The 17,617-nt window shown below is 36.8% G+C and overlaps 1 protein-coding gene across 1 annotated transcript in view; it reads left to right on the top strand.

Annotated features, from left to right (window-relative positions):
- The window catches only part of LOC127935460 (junction plakoglobin-like), a 73,703-nt gene that overhangs the window by 56,060 nt on the left and 26 nt on the right, over positions 1–17,617 (top strand). The window contains exons 7-16 of the mRNA XM_052533344.1: positions 28–172; positions 3,835–3,938; positions 4,561–4,899; positions 9,678–9,830; positions 10,031–10,150; positions 11,410–11,560; positions 12,821–12,942; positions 13,728–13,770; positions 15,481–15,632; positions 15,768–17,617. The exon at positions 15,768–17,617 is cut by the window's right edge and continues 26 nt beyond it. Of these exons, the coding sequence (XP_052389304.1) occupies positions 28–172; positions 3,835–3,938; positions 4,561–4,899; positions 9,678–9,830; positions 10,031–10,150; positions 11,410–11,560; positions 12,821–12,942; positions 13,728–13,770; positions 15,481–15,617 (1,314 nt within the window). The 3' untranslated portion in view covers positions 15,618–15,632; positions 15,768–17,617. The remainder of the gene's footprint in view (positions 1–27; positions 173–3,834; positions 3,939–4,560; positions 4,900–9,677; positions 9,831–10,030; positions 10,151–11,409; positions 11,561–12,820; positions 12,943–13,727; positions 13,771–15,480; positions 15,633–15,767) is intronic.

Genomic DNA, 17,617 nt, shown 5'->3' on the forward strand with positions numbered 1-17,617 from the left:
ATCTGTGTGTTTTTTCTGTCTTCACAGTTGATCATCCTGGCAAATGCTGGCCCAGAAAGTTTGGTGTTCATTATGAGAAACTACAACTATGAGAAGCTCCTATGGACCACCAGCAGAGTCCTGAAGGTGCTTTCTGTCTGTCCAAGCAACAAGCCGGCTATTGTTGACGCTGGTGAGTAAATGTGTGTGTTATGTTCTTCATTTAACACTCTTTTCCCCTTTGTTTCACTTTTATGTATTTTTGATTCCAAGACCCTGGAGGAATATTCATTTCACTTTTCTTTCATTCTCAAGGTCTTTTCTCATGGGCGTTTTTGTATAATTTCCTTGTAATATCACAATCTCCATCTCTTTTTTTTCTGCTTCAGATTTTGTTTGAGGGTGTTGTTGGCTTTTTTGCATATTTTTCCTCACTTTTTGCTGAATGAATTTGCATGAGTTTTATAGACATAAGTGATTATTACATTATGAATTATTTCTGAGATTACCGCAAATGATAACCATTTGTTTTTTGTGTAACAATTTGTCTCTGTTACATATGGTAACCCTCGTTCCCTAATGGAGGGATCACAGCGTGAGTATAAGAAGGCAGCAGGTGCATTGCATATAAGGTTTTCACTGAGGAGCCGAGCCGGAGACCCAGCAGCTCAGCGTCGGTACAGCAACCATGGCGACGGGACTTGGTGTCTCCGTTCCCTCCTTCAGGGAATGAGGGTTACCATATGTAACCGAGACTTTCCCTTTCAGTCAGTCACTCTAGACGCCACGTAAGTGACCAACGCAAAATGGGATCCCTACCAAAGGGCCGTGGGTGTTGCCCCTTCCAGTGCCCTGTGCGAGCCGCTTGCGCCCCTATAAGGTGTAGGCCGGGGCTCGGAACAAGTAGTTCCACTCACCATTGTCAAAGCACTACCTCACTGGGTTGGTTAACACTGGGAAAACGTACCCATTCCGCTTGGAACAGGGATGCTGCGAAAGCCCCATCCTTCCCGAATGAGGTCTCGGGAGCAAAAACACATATAGCATCCGTTTAGGTGTATATGGAGAAATTTGAGATGATTAAAACCCTCTTGGGAAGGCAGAATTCTGCCAGGGAAACACGGGTCTAAGGCTGTGCCATGGACTATACACATACAAGTACCGCTTAGGTCTCAATATGGAACCCAGCCTTCCATGGTTCTCAAGGATTCATCATGAAGGCCTGGCACCGGATGTTCCGCTGCGTCCAGCTGCCTAGGGTGATGGAGGATCTCAACAGGGTCTACAGTACGGACACTCTTGAGCAGTTTAAGCAAGCCGACACTAACCAGAGCCTCTCAGTGCCATTACCCGTTTGAGGTGAGAACACAGGAGGATACCGGACGTGTTAGGGTTAACCCAGCCCGCAGCTCTACAGATATCTGTCAGTGAGGCGCCACGAGCCAGCGCCCAGGAGTATGCAACACTTCTAGTTGAGTGAGCTCGCAACCAGAATGGGCAGGACACACCTTTAGCCTGATAAGCCAGGGTTATGGCATCCACAATCCAGTGGGCTATCCTCTGCTTAGAGACGGCACTCCCCTTTTGCCGTCCTCCGTAACAGACAAAGAGCTGGTCTGAGGTCCTGAAGCTTTGTGTTCGGTCTATGTAGTATCTCAATGCTTGGACCGGACAGAACAAAGCCAGAGCTGGGTCTGCCTCCTCCAGGAGCAGCGCTTGCAGGTTCACCACTTGGTCTTTGAAGGGTGTATTGGGAACCTTGGGCACGCAGTCAGGCCGGGGCCTCAGGATTACCTGGGAGTCAGCCGCAGGTCCCCTACCCTCTTGATGGAAGCCAGTGAAAGAAATTTAATGAAAGAAACTTTAGCTCAACTGACTGCAAAGGCTTGAATGGGCCCTGCTGTAATGATTTAAGCACTAGAGTCGGGTCCCAAGAGGGTATAGAGGGGGGTCGGGAAGGATTTAACCTCCTGGCCCTTCCAAGGAACCTGACGATGAGGACATGCTTAGCCAAAGGCTTACCCAGAACCTTCCGACTCCATAGGAAGAGGTGGCGGGCGAGTTGTGACATATGACAGAAGTGCAGACCACCTTGTCGGTTTATGTACGCAACAGTCGCTGTGTTGTCAGTTTGGACCAGCACATGCTTGCCTCGTAAGAGACCTTTGAGACAGTTCGAGGCAAGGTGTACTGCTAACAACTTTAGCCAACTGATGTGTCACTGCAGATGCGGGCCTGCCCAAACCTCTGAGACTGCATGCCCGTTGTACATGGCCCCCCAGGTGGTGGTGGAGGCATCCGTGTAAACCACAGCATTCCTGGATATCTGCTCTAGGGGCACCCCTGCCTGGAGAAATGCAAGATCTGACCACGGGGTGAGGGTTTGGCGACAGGCCGGTGTAACTTGGACCCGGTGAGTGCCGCACTTTCATGCCCAACTCGGGACTCGGCCATAAAGCCAGTCCTGGAGTGGTCTCATATGTAACAGGCCGAGTGGTGTAACTTACCGGCAGTGCCTATGCGGCTTGTGGATAAGCTGCTTCTGCCTTGTGGAAAATGCTCTTTTAATGCTGAGGCACACAGGTGAGATGGCCGCTTGCAACACGACAAGGGGAAGTGCAGCCTGAAGTGTGCAACACACTCGACACTGGAACGACCGCCACTGAAACGCTGTCTCGCCAACACAGGAAGCTTCCCAGAGCGTGCTGATCTTGCAATTCACCGTAGACACAGTTGAGGTAAGCAGGTGCTCAGCTTTGAAGCGAAAAGCTGGTAAGCATTGCACCTGCAGCTGCCTTATACTCATGCTGTGATCAGCGGCAGCTGGATGCAATAATTGCATGCCAAATGTGCATTGGCTCGTTTAGTTTACACTCGAAGTAGATTGGTCTTGTGACGAGTGGGGCGGGGCCGAGAGCTGTGGGAACGGGGAAAGGTTGGTAGAGTGATTTGGAAATGAGCGACACCTGCTCAACCCACTGGTCTCGAGTCCCACGGAGGAGACTGAAGGATAAAAAAAACAGGAGCGATGACAGTGAAGGATGAGAGAAAACGTGAAGCGATATCCCATTTTGTTGTCGGTCACTGACATTATACATTTATTTTTTGTCACTTTTTATCAATTGTATGTCTCCTTGTTAAATAAAATGATTAATTAAAAAAAGCCAAACTCAACTGCCAAAAATAACTGAAATTTGAATGCAAATCAGTGGATGATTCAGCTTTCTGAGCTCCTTTGCACAGCATGACCAGGAATCAGTTTTTATGACCGTCAAAGACAGTGGAGGGTGCCAAAAAAATCTAAGGAGAAAAATGAAATGTGATCAGGAAACGTTACAAGCTAAACTTGAGTCTGTATCCTCCACATTGGCACTATGAATCAACATAACAGTAGCATATCATTGTATGATGATCACTGTATAGGTTTTACCATATTAACTCTGACCTTTCAGCGAAATAATACTTAGAAATAAAATGTCGAAGCATTCCAGAGCTGATCTCATAAAAGTCTTCAAAGTTATGCCATCCTCCTGCCATGTCCTCCTCTCATATGACGTTTTGACACTTGCTTGGATTGGGTAGTTACAACAGTGGATGAGAGACAGTTTTCAAGGATGTCTCCTAATCTCCTTCCCTCTTTTTATCTTCCTAAGCCATGTGGCTTTTAGTTTATCTTTGCAGAGTCTGAAAGACATTTCTCTCTCCTTGGCAGACAATGCTTAATCCATGGAGTAATACAGCCACTTTCTTTTTAGAGCAGGTTGTGTAGCTGGATAATTTTGTCCTTTCTTCCTTTTTTTGTGTGGCTAAGTCCGATAAATATGGACTCTAAGCCTTTTTCTCTCCGTTTGGCAGGAGGTATGCAGGCTCTGGGCCAACATCTCACAGGTTCGAGTCAGCGCCTGACACAGAACTGCCTGTGGACCCTGAGGAATCTCTCTGACGCTGCAACCAAGCAGGTAAAATGAGCTGTTCCTCTCTGTAGACCATGTGCTTTTACAATGGTGTAATGTACTTAAAGGAGTAGCTCATCCAAAATAGAACAGTAAAGATATTTTTTTACTGAAACTCTGGTCCTTGGTGATTCATAAAATGCAGCTGCCTCTGTCTTTGGAAATAAAAAAGCAAATCAAGGACCACTGAATAGCCTACCTGTGGCTCCTGACGATACATTAAGGTCTTATGAAGAGAAATGATCAGTCTTATTTACATTATTTACAGACATTATTTACAACATTATTACCTCTAATCCAGAGCCTCAGTCAAACGGAGTGATGTCCGGTTCACAAACAAATCATTCTTTTGAAATGGTTCTTTTTGGTGACTGAACCGAAACTTTCAATTCAGGCAGCACAGATCTACAAGTTACTCAGTCAGAACTCACTACAGATGCCTGTCATTCACTCGGACTTGAAATGAGCCAAAACACCGGTGAATATGATCCAAGGATGAAAGAAGTCATTTAGCGCTCCATTTCCTTCAGCAATCACTGAACTGAGGAAACAGATCGTCTGAACTTTTGAACAGCAGTGTTAAGTGAAATTTATTGCATTAACTTATTATTGTTTCATCTCCACACAGGAAGGCCTGGACGGTCTCCTGCAGATCTTAGTGAGTCAGCTGGGTTCAGATGACGTGAACATGCTGACCTGTGCTACTGGCATCTTGTCAAACCTCACCTGCAACAACGCACGCAACAAGGCCCTGGTCACTCAGAGCGGTGGGGTGGAGGCCCTCATTCACGCCGTGCTCCGGGCTGGAGAGAAAGAGGATGTGGCCGAGCCGGCCGTCTGCGCCCTACGTCACCTCACGAGCCGCCACCTCGATGCAGAGCTGGCCCAGAATGCAGTGCGTCTGCACTACGGCATCCCAGCCATCACCAAGCTCTTAGGCCAGCCGCACTATTGGCCTGTGGTAAAGGTCTGTACGTGTTATTTTGTGTGTGTGTATGTGGGTGTGTCTGAATTGCTGCCAGTTTGAAAGTCCTCTCCGCCGTTTCAATTTAAAGGTCAGATTTGAATCGTCTGGGGGCAGTTCTTGCATGCCTTTGATGTCGAAGAGTGCTGAGGCTTGCCTCTCGCGTTAAGCTTATTTGCTGCCGGATCTTAGTCATTGAGAAGCACTCCTACGCTACTCTGGGGCTTCGGTGTAATTTTGAGGACACTAGCTGGAACAATAAAAGAGCCCTCAAGTATCATATGCAAGGAACCGCTGCCATACACAGACTGAGAGCTGGAAATCATTGTATCTGAATGACTGAAATAATTTTGTGTTATATAGAAGAAAAATTTTATGGAATTGCTTGAAGGTTAGGAAATTAGGATAGTCGCACTGATAGTTTTTTGGAAGCAAAAAGGCATCAGGAGTCACTGATTTTCATGGAACGTTGAGCAACGGAGACCCTTTGTGATGCAATAAAGTTTGTTAGAACTTAACTTGTAAATTGTAAATGTGTAAATTATTATGGCTCTACCAATGATGCGAATTTGGTGCGGGACTCTTTGTGTTGGGGGAGTGGCAGGTGTGCATGATCAGGCAACTTAAATATATATATGTATATATATATATATATATATATATATATATATATATATATATATATATATATATATATATATATATATATGTATGTATGTATGTATGTATGTATGTATGTATGTATGTATGTATATATATATATATATATATATATGTATATATGTATATATATATATATATATATATATATATATATATATATATATATATAGACACACACACACATAGATACATGTAGTGTTTACAATTTTATTAATATTTTAAAGTAGCTTTTATTTTTGTACTTTCAGATTTCATTTTAATTTTTGTACAATTTTTAGTAATGTGCTTTTGTCATCTTTATTAGTTTTCTGGTGGTGGTGTTTTAAATATAATTATTTTAAGTTTTAATTATTTTAAAGTAGGTTTAAATTCTTTAATTTCAGTTATAGTTTTTCATCTAATAATTTATTTTTATATTATTATTCCAATTAACAAAAATGTTTTAGTTAAAGATAATAACCCTGGTTTGGTGTTGCAAAAGGTCCAGAAATAACCAGTTTTGAGCTTCATGTTTTGTTTTTTAGGAAATTAATACTTTTATTCAGCAAGGATGTGTTAAATAAATCAAGAGTGACAGTAAAGCCATTTATAATGTTCCAAAAGACTTTTTATTTTGAATAAAAGCGGTTCTTTTGAACTTTCTATTCATCAAAGAATCCAGAAATCAAAGTGTCCACCAAAATATTAAACAGTACAACTGTTTTCAACATATTATGAAATGTTTCTTGAACAGCAAATCAACATATTAGAATGATTTCTGAAGGATCATGTGACATTGAAGACATTTAAATTATCCTGAAAATTCAGCTTTTCCATCCCAGGAATACATTACATATTAAAATATATTCAAATAGAGAACATTTATTTTAAATTGTAATAATATTTCACAATTTTACTCTTTTTACTATACATTTGATAAAAAAATGTTTGCCTTGGTGAGCATAAGAGATTTGTTTCAATAACATAAAACAATTTTACCAACCGCAAACTTTTAAATCATATTGATAACATTCCAAACATTTGTCCTTAATATTTGTATATAAAAATGAAAAATTGCAGATGGTCAGTTTTCCTCTGCACTTCTAAAATAACCATCAGATGCAGTAACCAACCAGTTGTTTTATCTTGCCTCCATGCCAGTCAAAGCCCTTGAATCTTGGGGAAATCAGAAAGGTCGTGCTGGATGTAATTGGCTGTCCTCAGCTCTCTGATTTGTGGTGGGCCGGACTCTGATTGTCTGTCTGTGGGCACGGGCTCCCGGCATGCATGATCTCCCACTTAATCGTTTCAGACCGTTGGAGCAGAAACCTGTGTGTGTGTGTGTGTGTGTGTGTGCTGTGATCTGTTCAGCATGTGTGTATTGATCCGGAAGAACAAGAATACCAGGTTTTAATTTTCACTCACAGTCTGCATGCGGAGATTCCTGATTGAATAGGAAATCTTGAAAATATAAGCATTTGCATTGATTGTGTACTCCGGTGTTTTGTGTGTTGCTCTCCACTGTTTCATTCAGTGATTAGTTTGTTTTGATGTTGAGCTGACCAATATAGTAGTGCTTTTAGACTATATCGACATCATCACACTGCCGAGTTTTTACGTTTTCACTATCATTGCCGTTGTTTAAATGTAGTCAGGTATTACTTTATTGCTTGAGCGGAAGTGTCCAATAAAAGGTATATTAACAAGGTAAAAATCTAAAAATCGAATTGCTTTTATTAGGCTACAGATACAAGTTCATCTCATATGCATGTACATAATTTGACACATTTTTCAAAACTACTATTAAACTTTTTTTTTTTTTTTTTTTTTTACAGTAAAACATTTTAAATGTGGTACATACTTTGTGAAGCTTTAAATAATGCAGTAAACTACAAGACACAGATTTTACTAAGAATTAAAAAAAAAATTCTAGTGCTGTCAATCGATTTTTTCTCTTTTTTTTTACAAATCAATTAATTGCGATTAATCCCACCTAACAAGTTATTCAATATATTTTTTATATTGGAATACTTTCACATTTAATCTTCAAATTAATGAAGAAAAAGCTTGAAGAGAGTATATTTTTTATATTTTTTTAATGGCATCTCTTTATGACTGAAAGCAAGTATCACTGTTACCAATTATACTGCTGTCTCTATGATTTTTTTCTATGATAGCCATTCAACATTACAGTATAATTGCTATCAATTTTAACATCTATTAGACTTTTAAAAATAACTTCTAATTCAAGTGAACCTAAAACAATCTTTACATAGACCCATTATAATAAATGTCATATTTAGCTACCCGTTCCCTTCAGCAAGCTGAGAATTAAATATACAGAAATGTATAAATTTATCAATCACTAAATTCTAAATGAAATATAGACAAATCAATAAAGCTGTAACTGTGATTGATTTCCTATTTTTTCTTTTGTTCTTTGATGAACAGACATCATTGCAGCTGGTTATTCGGTTATTTTGGATGCTATGACTTTAAGAGCTGCCGCTGCTGAACAAGACGCAGCTCTGACATGCATCATATTTTCTCACAGCCCTTTAACTTTTCTGACCCACTTCAGCTCTTAAAGTCTCTACTAATGAGCTGACGAGTTGAATCAGGGTATTGTAACAGTATGGCCCAATTTTATGCATTTTATCACTGATCTGGACATGGTTCATTTAAAGCCGAACTATTTATTTTATAATGGCTCCTATATGGAAACCAAAAAACTGTTCAACGGTTTTACAAATGAGATTCATGAAGACCTTATGTACTACAGTTGGACCGTCCCAGTTTGGCTGATGGCTTGGGTTGCACCCAGGCCGGTTGGAAAAGACGGATCACTAATGCAACACACATGAGAGCCCAGTGTGTGGAATGCATTGCATCATGTTTATTTGCAGCATTTTCAACACTTGACATGGCTTTTCGTCCCACCCTGCAGAGATCTGCTCTATCAGTCACTGTTCTCTAATCAGCAGAGGAACATTGTTGACTAATGATGTGTTATGAAGGAGGCTGGAATTAAGCCTTTACCCAAGTCTCTTTGTGCACAAATGGTTGGGCAGAAGTAAAATGACAGACACTTCACATAAATGCATGACATTTATTTGAACTATATCGTGGAGTGATATACAGGTGATTTCACCAGCAAAGACTCACATGTGCATTGATGCCTCCAGAAACATTTGAGATTGCATTCAATCTTACACCCCCTAAATTTTATAATCAGCTCAGATTTTTAATATAAAAAAAAAAACATTATTGCTGCATGTAACATTGCTCGGTTGCAATCAAGTTGATGTCAGTGCCTGGGCTTCAGTCAACAGGCATCACTTTGGGATTTACAAGAGTGAGTCACTTGTTAAAGATGATGAAAGCTTTGAGGAATGGACTTACAATGGAGCTGCACTGTGATGAATTTACAACAACTGAGTTAAGACTCAGATTATGTCTTTTTGAAAAGGTACAGCGGTACAAAAGTGGGGCACGGTTTATTGAGTTGAAGAGAATTTAGCCGTCACAAAGAAAAATCCCAAAGAATATCTTTTTTAAATTATTTTTTCATAGGCTGCAATAATTCATAGTGCAGGAAGTGTTTGGAGCTCAATGTGCTCAGCTTCGGCGAAATACAGAGACGATCTAAAGCACGCATCTCAATATAAAAAATAATAAATGTTATAATAATATATAAATAATATATAGTAATAATAAAATATATATTTTTTCATTAAATTCTTCCAAATTATCTGAGCTATTCTATTTTAATGTATTTATTGACTTACTAACTTACTCTGTTTTACGTATTTGAAGAAAAATGATCAGCTAATGTGATATTTATATGAAATTCAGTATATAAACTTTCAGCTCATTTCAATATAATCTCAAATTTCCCATTCAATTCTTCCATGCTATTTATTTCTATTCATTTTTATTTTTCAGAGTTTTTTATTTATTGAAATGAAATTCAAATGAATAATTTAAATGATATTAACATTAATATTTAGAGTAATTTTATTTACTTTGGAAACCATTGCATTAATTCATTTGTGAGCATAAGAAAGCAATGAGAAAATTCAAACAAACATGAAAATGCTCTAAACACTCATTAATTATATGCATTTTTCGCACTATAGGCCACAGTGGGTTTGATTCGTAACTTGGCCCTGTGTCCAGCCAATCAGGCGCCTCTAAGAGAATCTGGCACAATCCCTCGACTGATCAACCTGCTATTGAAAGCTCATCAGGAAACTCAGAGACATGGCTCAGGGGCCCAGCAGACCTATCAGGTGCGTTTGGAGCTTTTTATACCTGTGCATGGATTTGTCGTATATACTCTTTATTCACCCTCACATATAGTCCGAAGCCCTCAAAGGGAGGACAAAATACAGTCAAGTTAGCATCAAGGTCCCAGTCCCAGTATATGGCATGGACCAGATCCCTTTAGCATTAGAGTTAATGTTTTCTTCTCACTTTTTTATTTCCACAGGATGGCGTGCGAATGGAGGAGATCGTGGAAGGCTGTACAGGGGCTTTGCATATACTGGCCAGAGATCCCATCAACCGAGGGGAGATCGCCAGCTTGCAGACCATTCCTCTGTTTGTGCAAGTACTGAACCAACTTATGGCAGTTTTGGCAGTGAAAGCAGTTCACCTGTGTGTGTGTGTGTGTGTGTGTGTGTGTGTGTTGTGATGTGTGGGTGTTGCGGGCGATGGCTGCTGTCTGTATGTGTGTGTGTGTTTGTCAGTGTTTATATATTATGATACCAGTGTCAACGAAGCTACATTTAAAGCTTTCTTTTAAAATGGAGTCAAGCTACTCTTTTGCAAGCTACAAGCTACACTACAAGCAGTAGTGAAAAAGAAGTTAGATAAGCTACGAGCAAAAATAAATAAATAAAATCAAATAAACAAAATACCAAAAGGGTGTGATATATTTTTGAAATACATAAATATCAGATGATATCATTTATATTTAGATTCACATTTTTCTGCCACAACAACAAGCAGTGTAGAGTCATCGTATTAAATTTGAAGACATACATACTAAATAATAATGCCAAATGTATATAATTTATATAGAATAAAACATAGTGATACATGATAGCATTTAACAAAATATTTCACTTAATTTTTTTTACAATTTTTTACAAACTGACTTATGTGCAGTGTTATAGCATTTATTTATTTAGAAAACATTTTTGAATTTTTTTTTATTTACTATATATTTAGTATTTATTATAGTATAGTGTACTATACTATATATTTTCATCTAATTTGTGATCTAATATTTATATTATACTGTATTATATTATATGTTGTTTTATTTCGGCTTTATTTCAACTAACGAATAAGATTATTAATAGTTTTAGCTTTAACAACACTGCCTTTGTGCAGGAACTCAGTGTTGATTCATATAGATGAATCTGCTAAATGAACCAATTCACTAAAATCATATTTCCCCAAACTGACAGTGAGTGTTAAAAATTATGTTGGTAATTATCTGTGCAAAATAAAATATGACATTAAAATAGTGATGAAGTGGTTAGTTGCTATATGTTGGGAAAAGTGGTTTGTTATTGAAAAAAGCGACAGAGTTATGTTACGATATCAGAAAAATACTATTGTCACTCATTTTAGTTGCTTCCCAAAAAACTGTGCATTATTATTATGGTACATGCTTTTACGGTAAGTCCAAAGTAACTTAAAAAAATAGGAAACAATTACATAAGAAGTGCAAGAAAAATACAACCTTGTAATGAGATGTAGGTGTTGATGAAGCAGTAGTGAAACAGCAGCACAGATGAGTTTTTGTGTGTGTGTGTGTGTATGACCCCTCTCATTCTTTGACTTCCTGTTTCCTGTTAGCTTCTGTACTCCTACGTGGAGAACATAAAGCGTGTGTCCGCTGGTGTTTTGTGTGAACTGGCTCTGGATAAGCAGTCTGCTGAGATGATTGACGCAGAAGGAGCATCTGCACCTCTAATGGAGCTCCTGCACTCTCCCAATGAGGGGATTGGTGAGTGATGCCCATCCAGAAGAAGCTGTTTGGGGGCAGCTGTGGCCTAATGGTTAGAGAGTCAGACTTGTAACCTGAAGGTTGCAGGTTCGAGTCTCCGGTCGAGAAGGGATTGTAAGTGGGGGGCAGTGAATTACCGGGTGTGTGTGAACTTGGATGGGTTATATGCTGAGCCCAAATTCCTAATATGGGTCACCATACTTGGGCTTCACTTCCCTTTCAACACTTTCTCCTGTGTCTGCTGGACAATGACAGTCTGTGGTAACACAGTCAGACACAGCATGACGTTAGGTGCTGACTTAGGTGCCACACATCAGCATCGAAAAGAAGCAGAATACACGAAAGACCAAAAGTTTGCAACCAAATCTTCAGCTCGGCACATAACGTGTTAAATGGCCATTAATCTCACAAGCTGAAGATTTCACTTTCAGGAATACATTTAGTTAAAAAGTCTGTTTACACTTCACTTGATTAATAGACCATCCATTAAAGTCATAGTCCAGCAAGTGTATTTTTTATACGTATGTGTATATTTTATTTGTATGTACATTTATATTACATAATAAATTAATGTTAAACATTACATAATAATCAAGTATACATTATATATTTATATGTGTGTTACATCATGATTTTTTTTTCAGAATTCTTTGATGAAAAGAAAGTTCTAAAGAATGCCATTTACTTAAATAGAACTATTTTCTAACAATGAAAAGCATTTACTGTAATTTTTTACCTTTTTATTTGTCATATGTTATTAAAGTAATTACTGAATTTTCTGGACTATAAGTCGCACCTGAGTATAAGTCGCATCAGTCCAAAAATACGTCAAGATGAGGAAAAAAAAACATACATAAGTCTCACTGGACTATAAGTCGCATTTATTTAGAACCAAGAACCAAGAGAAAACATTACCGTCTCCAGCCACGAGAAGGCGCTATATGTCTTCAATGTAGACTACAGGAGCAGTGAGCAGCATAGAGCGCCCTCTGGCGGCTGTAGACGGTAATGTTTTCTATTGGTTCATGTCAAATTAATTTTGATAAATAAGTCGCACCTGACTATAAGTCGCAGGACCAGCCAAACTATGAAAAAAAGTGCGACTTATAGTCCGGAAAAAAATGTATTTTTTTCCACTAAATATATTCCATGCATTATAAAAATTACATAATAATAATAATCCATAATAATAAGTTAATAATGATCATGTATCATATCTTATATCAAAAAATCAGGTTGTAATCCTCCTCTCTTCTTCAGCCACCTATGCTGCAGCTGTTCTCTTCCGGATCTCGGAGGACAAGAGTTCAGACTACAGGAAGCGTGTGTCGGTGGAGCTCACACATTCCCTCTTCAAACATGACCCTGCAGCTTGGGAAATGGTGAATATAGTATTTATTCAGGAGTCACACACAGAGGTCACTCAATGAGTTCATTTCGATGAATGATTGTATGCAGTATCAATTTTTTGCAATCATAATGAAATAATTACATTGATACGGCTTAAATGATGACATACCTTTCAGTTATTGAAAATGAATGCAAACCAAATTGCCAATTCAACCCTGATTTGAAACAGTGTGCTTTTTTCCATTAATTCAGTGTGTCGGTTTCATTTAGGTTTCTTATACTGCAAACGGTTATATGACTGTCACATGCACTTGGATATTTTTTTGCCATTTTTAGTGTGTAGATAAAAAATGGCTTAGAAAAGTGATGTTAGTTATCACAGAAAGTGTCATGTTACAACTTAGTTTGATATTTTCTAATGCAATAACATTCAAATCCACGTACGTGTGACTTGTGTCCAGAACGTTAGAAATACTTTTTGGGGCAACTGTGTAAAACTGTAAACAGTTATAAATGTAAATGAGATGGATAGGAGACATATATATATATAAAGGAGATGGATATGTCCTAATGAAAGTGAATTGGTGCCCACAGCATTTATTTGATCAAAAATACAGTAAAATTAGTAATGTTGTGAAAAAGTATCTGCTTGATCTTGCTGATCAATTATATATATATATATATATATATATATATATATATATATATATATATATATATATATATTTTGATATTTCCTGATATTTCAATGGTATCATATTTTTGTTTGTTATGAAAGAAACGTTTAATGAATGGGTTTGCATTCATATTCTTTCAGGCACATGCCGCCATGCCACTCGACCCTGGATATATACCAGATGGTGAGTTGAGAGCACAGTCCTTCTGCTTTAGTACACACCACCACACACTGCTTATTTATCTGGCACATCTCGCTGCATTAAAGTGAAGGGCATTACAATAAAATGCCACATGACAAATGAGTTATGGCATGCGTGTGCATGTGAGAGAAGGGTCAAAGACGAAAAGATAAAGTGAGACAGTCATTGAATTCACATTTTTATCAAGCGCAAGAGTGGTTTGATTGTGTTGTTGTCAGTCCGTCCCGCGAACAGACAGAATAACATTTATGGGTACGTTAGGGATGCGATGTGCTGTTCACTCGTTCGTCAAAATTGGAAATAAAAAACAACCTACTGAAACCTGATCGACCTGTTTGATCCTGTTACACAAATATTTCACACACTGATACTGTTCAGACATAAAATATCTGAAGAACACCCCACAGTTTGTAAAAATTAGCAGAAACCACTTTGGGTGTGTGTGTGTGTGTGTGTGTGTGTGTGTTTCTGCCTGAATGTGGCAGTTGGATTCATTGAATTAGTTCATCTGAAATCCCCCTCGGTCACTTACACTTTATTAACCAGCACTCGATCAATGTCAAGGGTCCTCCGTTATGTGAAAATGCTTGAAGTACTGTAGATGTTTTTATTCTTTTTCACATTTTCTATTCAAGGCAATGATGCTATGCACGCTGTTTACACTGATTTTACCATGGTTAAAAGATTTCAGGCACTCTGCTTTACTTCTGTACATCTCATTAGTGAACACGCATGACTTTGAGCAGATTAGTGCTTTTATAAAAAGGCAGAAAATATGATGTTCAATGAATAATTAAATGTATTATTAATAATACTACAAATATTCAAATACCTTGTAATAATTTATTTAGTTGGACTGTCAATTTAATGTGTTAAAATATAATTAAAAAACAACAGACTGAGTAATTTACACATTTAACCATGCTGTTTTTACAAACCTATAACTATAAAAATAATAATCTATATATAATTTGTTGTATAGTATGTAAATATAAATATTATATAGTGTGTGTGTGTGTATATATATATATATATATATATATATATATATATATATATATATATATATATATATATATATATATATATATATATATATATATATATATATATATATATATATATATATATATATATATATATTCAACAATTTTTATAAAATTAAAATTTTAACCATTTGTTATAAAATAAGGAAAGGAAAATTATAGTATTTACATTTACATTAAGCAGACGCTTTTATCCAAAGCAAAAGTATTATTTAAATATAATAATATTATAATGTTCATATATATATATATATATATATATATATATATATATGTATATTATAATAATGTCAATATTTTAGATATTTTTTACAAAATATAAAATATATTACATTATATACAATATTTCAGTGTAATTGTATAGTGTGATTTACTACAATGTTTATATATCATTAAATTTAATCTGTATTTTATTATTACATTCATATATTATTTATACAAGCTATATAGCATTATTCACAATTATAATAAATATACACTATAATATGTCATATAAAATTCTTTATATATGTCACATTAGTTAGTCAATGCATTAAACTTACAATGAAATACGTTTTTATTAACAATGTAACAAGTAATTATTATGAAATATTTTTCTTTAAATAATAAAATATAAACAACAAAGATCTCTCTCTTTCTCTCTCAGATCTGGATGTAGTTTACCCTCCATACGGTTACTCTGATTTACACATGGACGGCCTCCCGCTGGACGCTGAGCTACATGAGCAATACATGCCAGAAATGACCTATGACCCTCGACAGGTGTACCCAAATCCCCTCTAACAACACTGCCAGCAGGTTAGTGTGCACACGCTTCCCTGACGTACAATTCAGAGTCTCTAGTTATGAGTCAACTCAACATTATCCTATTTGTGATTTTCTGAACGTGTGATTCCTGAATAAAACGAATCTCATCAAAGATGTTCCTCTCAGTCTTCAGGTCAAATGAAGTGGATGATGATGAAGACCCCAAACCAGTTTGTTCCCTGAAAAAAAAAAAAAAAAAAACATGCCTGAACTGTGCAGTGCTTGAATAAAAGAAGAACAAAACACTCGACTTGCTTTAGTTCACCACCGGTCTGTTTGTGATGTGAACTCCAAGCACTGCCTAACTCATCTTGTCATCTTGTGCTGCTAACAGAGTGACAAATCCTGAAAGTGTGGTGACGCGATCAGCATGTGATCATAACATGTACATTTGGTACTTTATATTGTTTGTCCAAAGATATCCAGACAACTCCATCCTAGAAATGTAGCATTAGCTAGCTAGCGGCTCGGCCACACGAGGGTTCGTTTTCCTTTGCGTTCTGTGAATTTGTGGCATTGCTACTGAGTAGAAAACAAGTATAAAAGCAACAACAAAACATGCATCTAAAACAGAAACCTGTTTGTATTTTCATAATCTCACTATTATACGAAGACATTTGTCCTGCCTTTTTTTCTGGTACTTAAGAAAACTGCAAACCTCTACTAACAGATCAAGGGCAGAATTTCTTCTGTTTTCATTCTTTCTTGCATTTTTTTTATTATGTTTAAGAGACAAACTGATATTCAGTTGGAAGAGAAAGTTTGGGGTGTGTGATTTCATGTAAAGACATTTTAGGAGGCATTAATGGATGATATAGCTCTGTAAACGTTAATCTCAGCTATAATATACAAAAGTATTTGGACACAAATTCCTAATAAACCAATAAAATATGAATGCCAGTGGTTTTGAAATTAAAGTCTCAGTAAGCACATACAAGTGTCCAAATACAGTCGGTCAGTTTATTTTCTGTAGATTTTGTTTTTTAATGACTGCTGTCATGCAACAACATTATAAATCCCAAAATAATTGTAGGATTCATAGATTTACAGGTATGTCAGAGTTGCTTAATTAAATAAGTACAATGTGTGGCCACATTTGTAGTATATTTCAGAGAAATCTAATACACAGTGACTGTAAAATGACCATTTGTTTTTCTTTCAGTGATATTACTGTAATAGGGAACATGATGTCATTATCCTGAATTTTTTTTTGGCACAATAATCATTTAGCTTTGTTATTTTCATTATACTCTTAAATGATGGTATATTACTCTTTATTAAGAACAAATACAATGTACTGTTTAACAAATGAATGATTTGCATTACAGTGATTGCTTTTCCCACCTTGCAATCTTGAGTCACCCTTAAATTTTCAATACAAAACAGTTCCATTATTATTACACAGCAGTCTGGAACACTTTATTCCGATTGGTCAAAATATTGTCTGATGATGACTGGTTGAATACATTATTCTTTATTTGTTTACTCCAGACTATTTGCTCTCTTGTGCCCTCTTTAAATAATATCCTTTAGACTTTAAATATTTTTTATACAAAACTATATTGTTTTACATCATTGTACATAGATATAAATGTGCTGATCTTGTTTTGAATGAGATTTTTGTGGTCAGTTGACTGATTATAAACATGAATTTGAAAGGCTTAAAATAATTTGAAAGACATTAAAATCTGTGTGAAGTGTGATTGCTGATTGATGAAACTGCAGTAATTATTGAGCATTATTTATTAACTGTAATTATAATGGAGAATTTAGCTTCTTAAGTACAAATCTGCCTGCCATCTGTTGGTATATAAGGAACATGTATGTGCCAAATGTAATAGTAGTTATTGATAAAGGCTATTCTGGTACGGTTGCCTCTGTTATGCTCAAATCTTTTAATCTTTTAATCATCTTAAATGAATAGTTCGCCCAAAAATTTAAATTTGCTGAGCATTTACTCACCCTCAGGTCATCAA

Source organism: Carassius gibelio, chromosome A19 (genome assembly GCF_023724105.1).
Source record: "Carassius gibelio isolate Cgi1373 ecotype wild population from Czech Republic chromosome A19, carGib1.2-hapl.c, whole genome shotgun sequence".
Taxonomy (NCBI): domain Eukaryota; kingdom Metazoa; phylum Chordata; class Actinopteri; order Cypriniformes; family Cyprinidae; genus Carassius; species Carassius gibelio.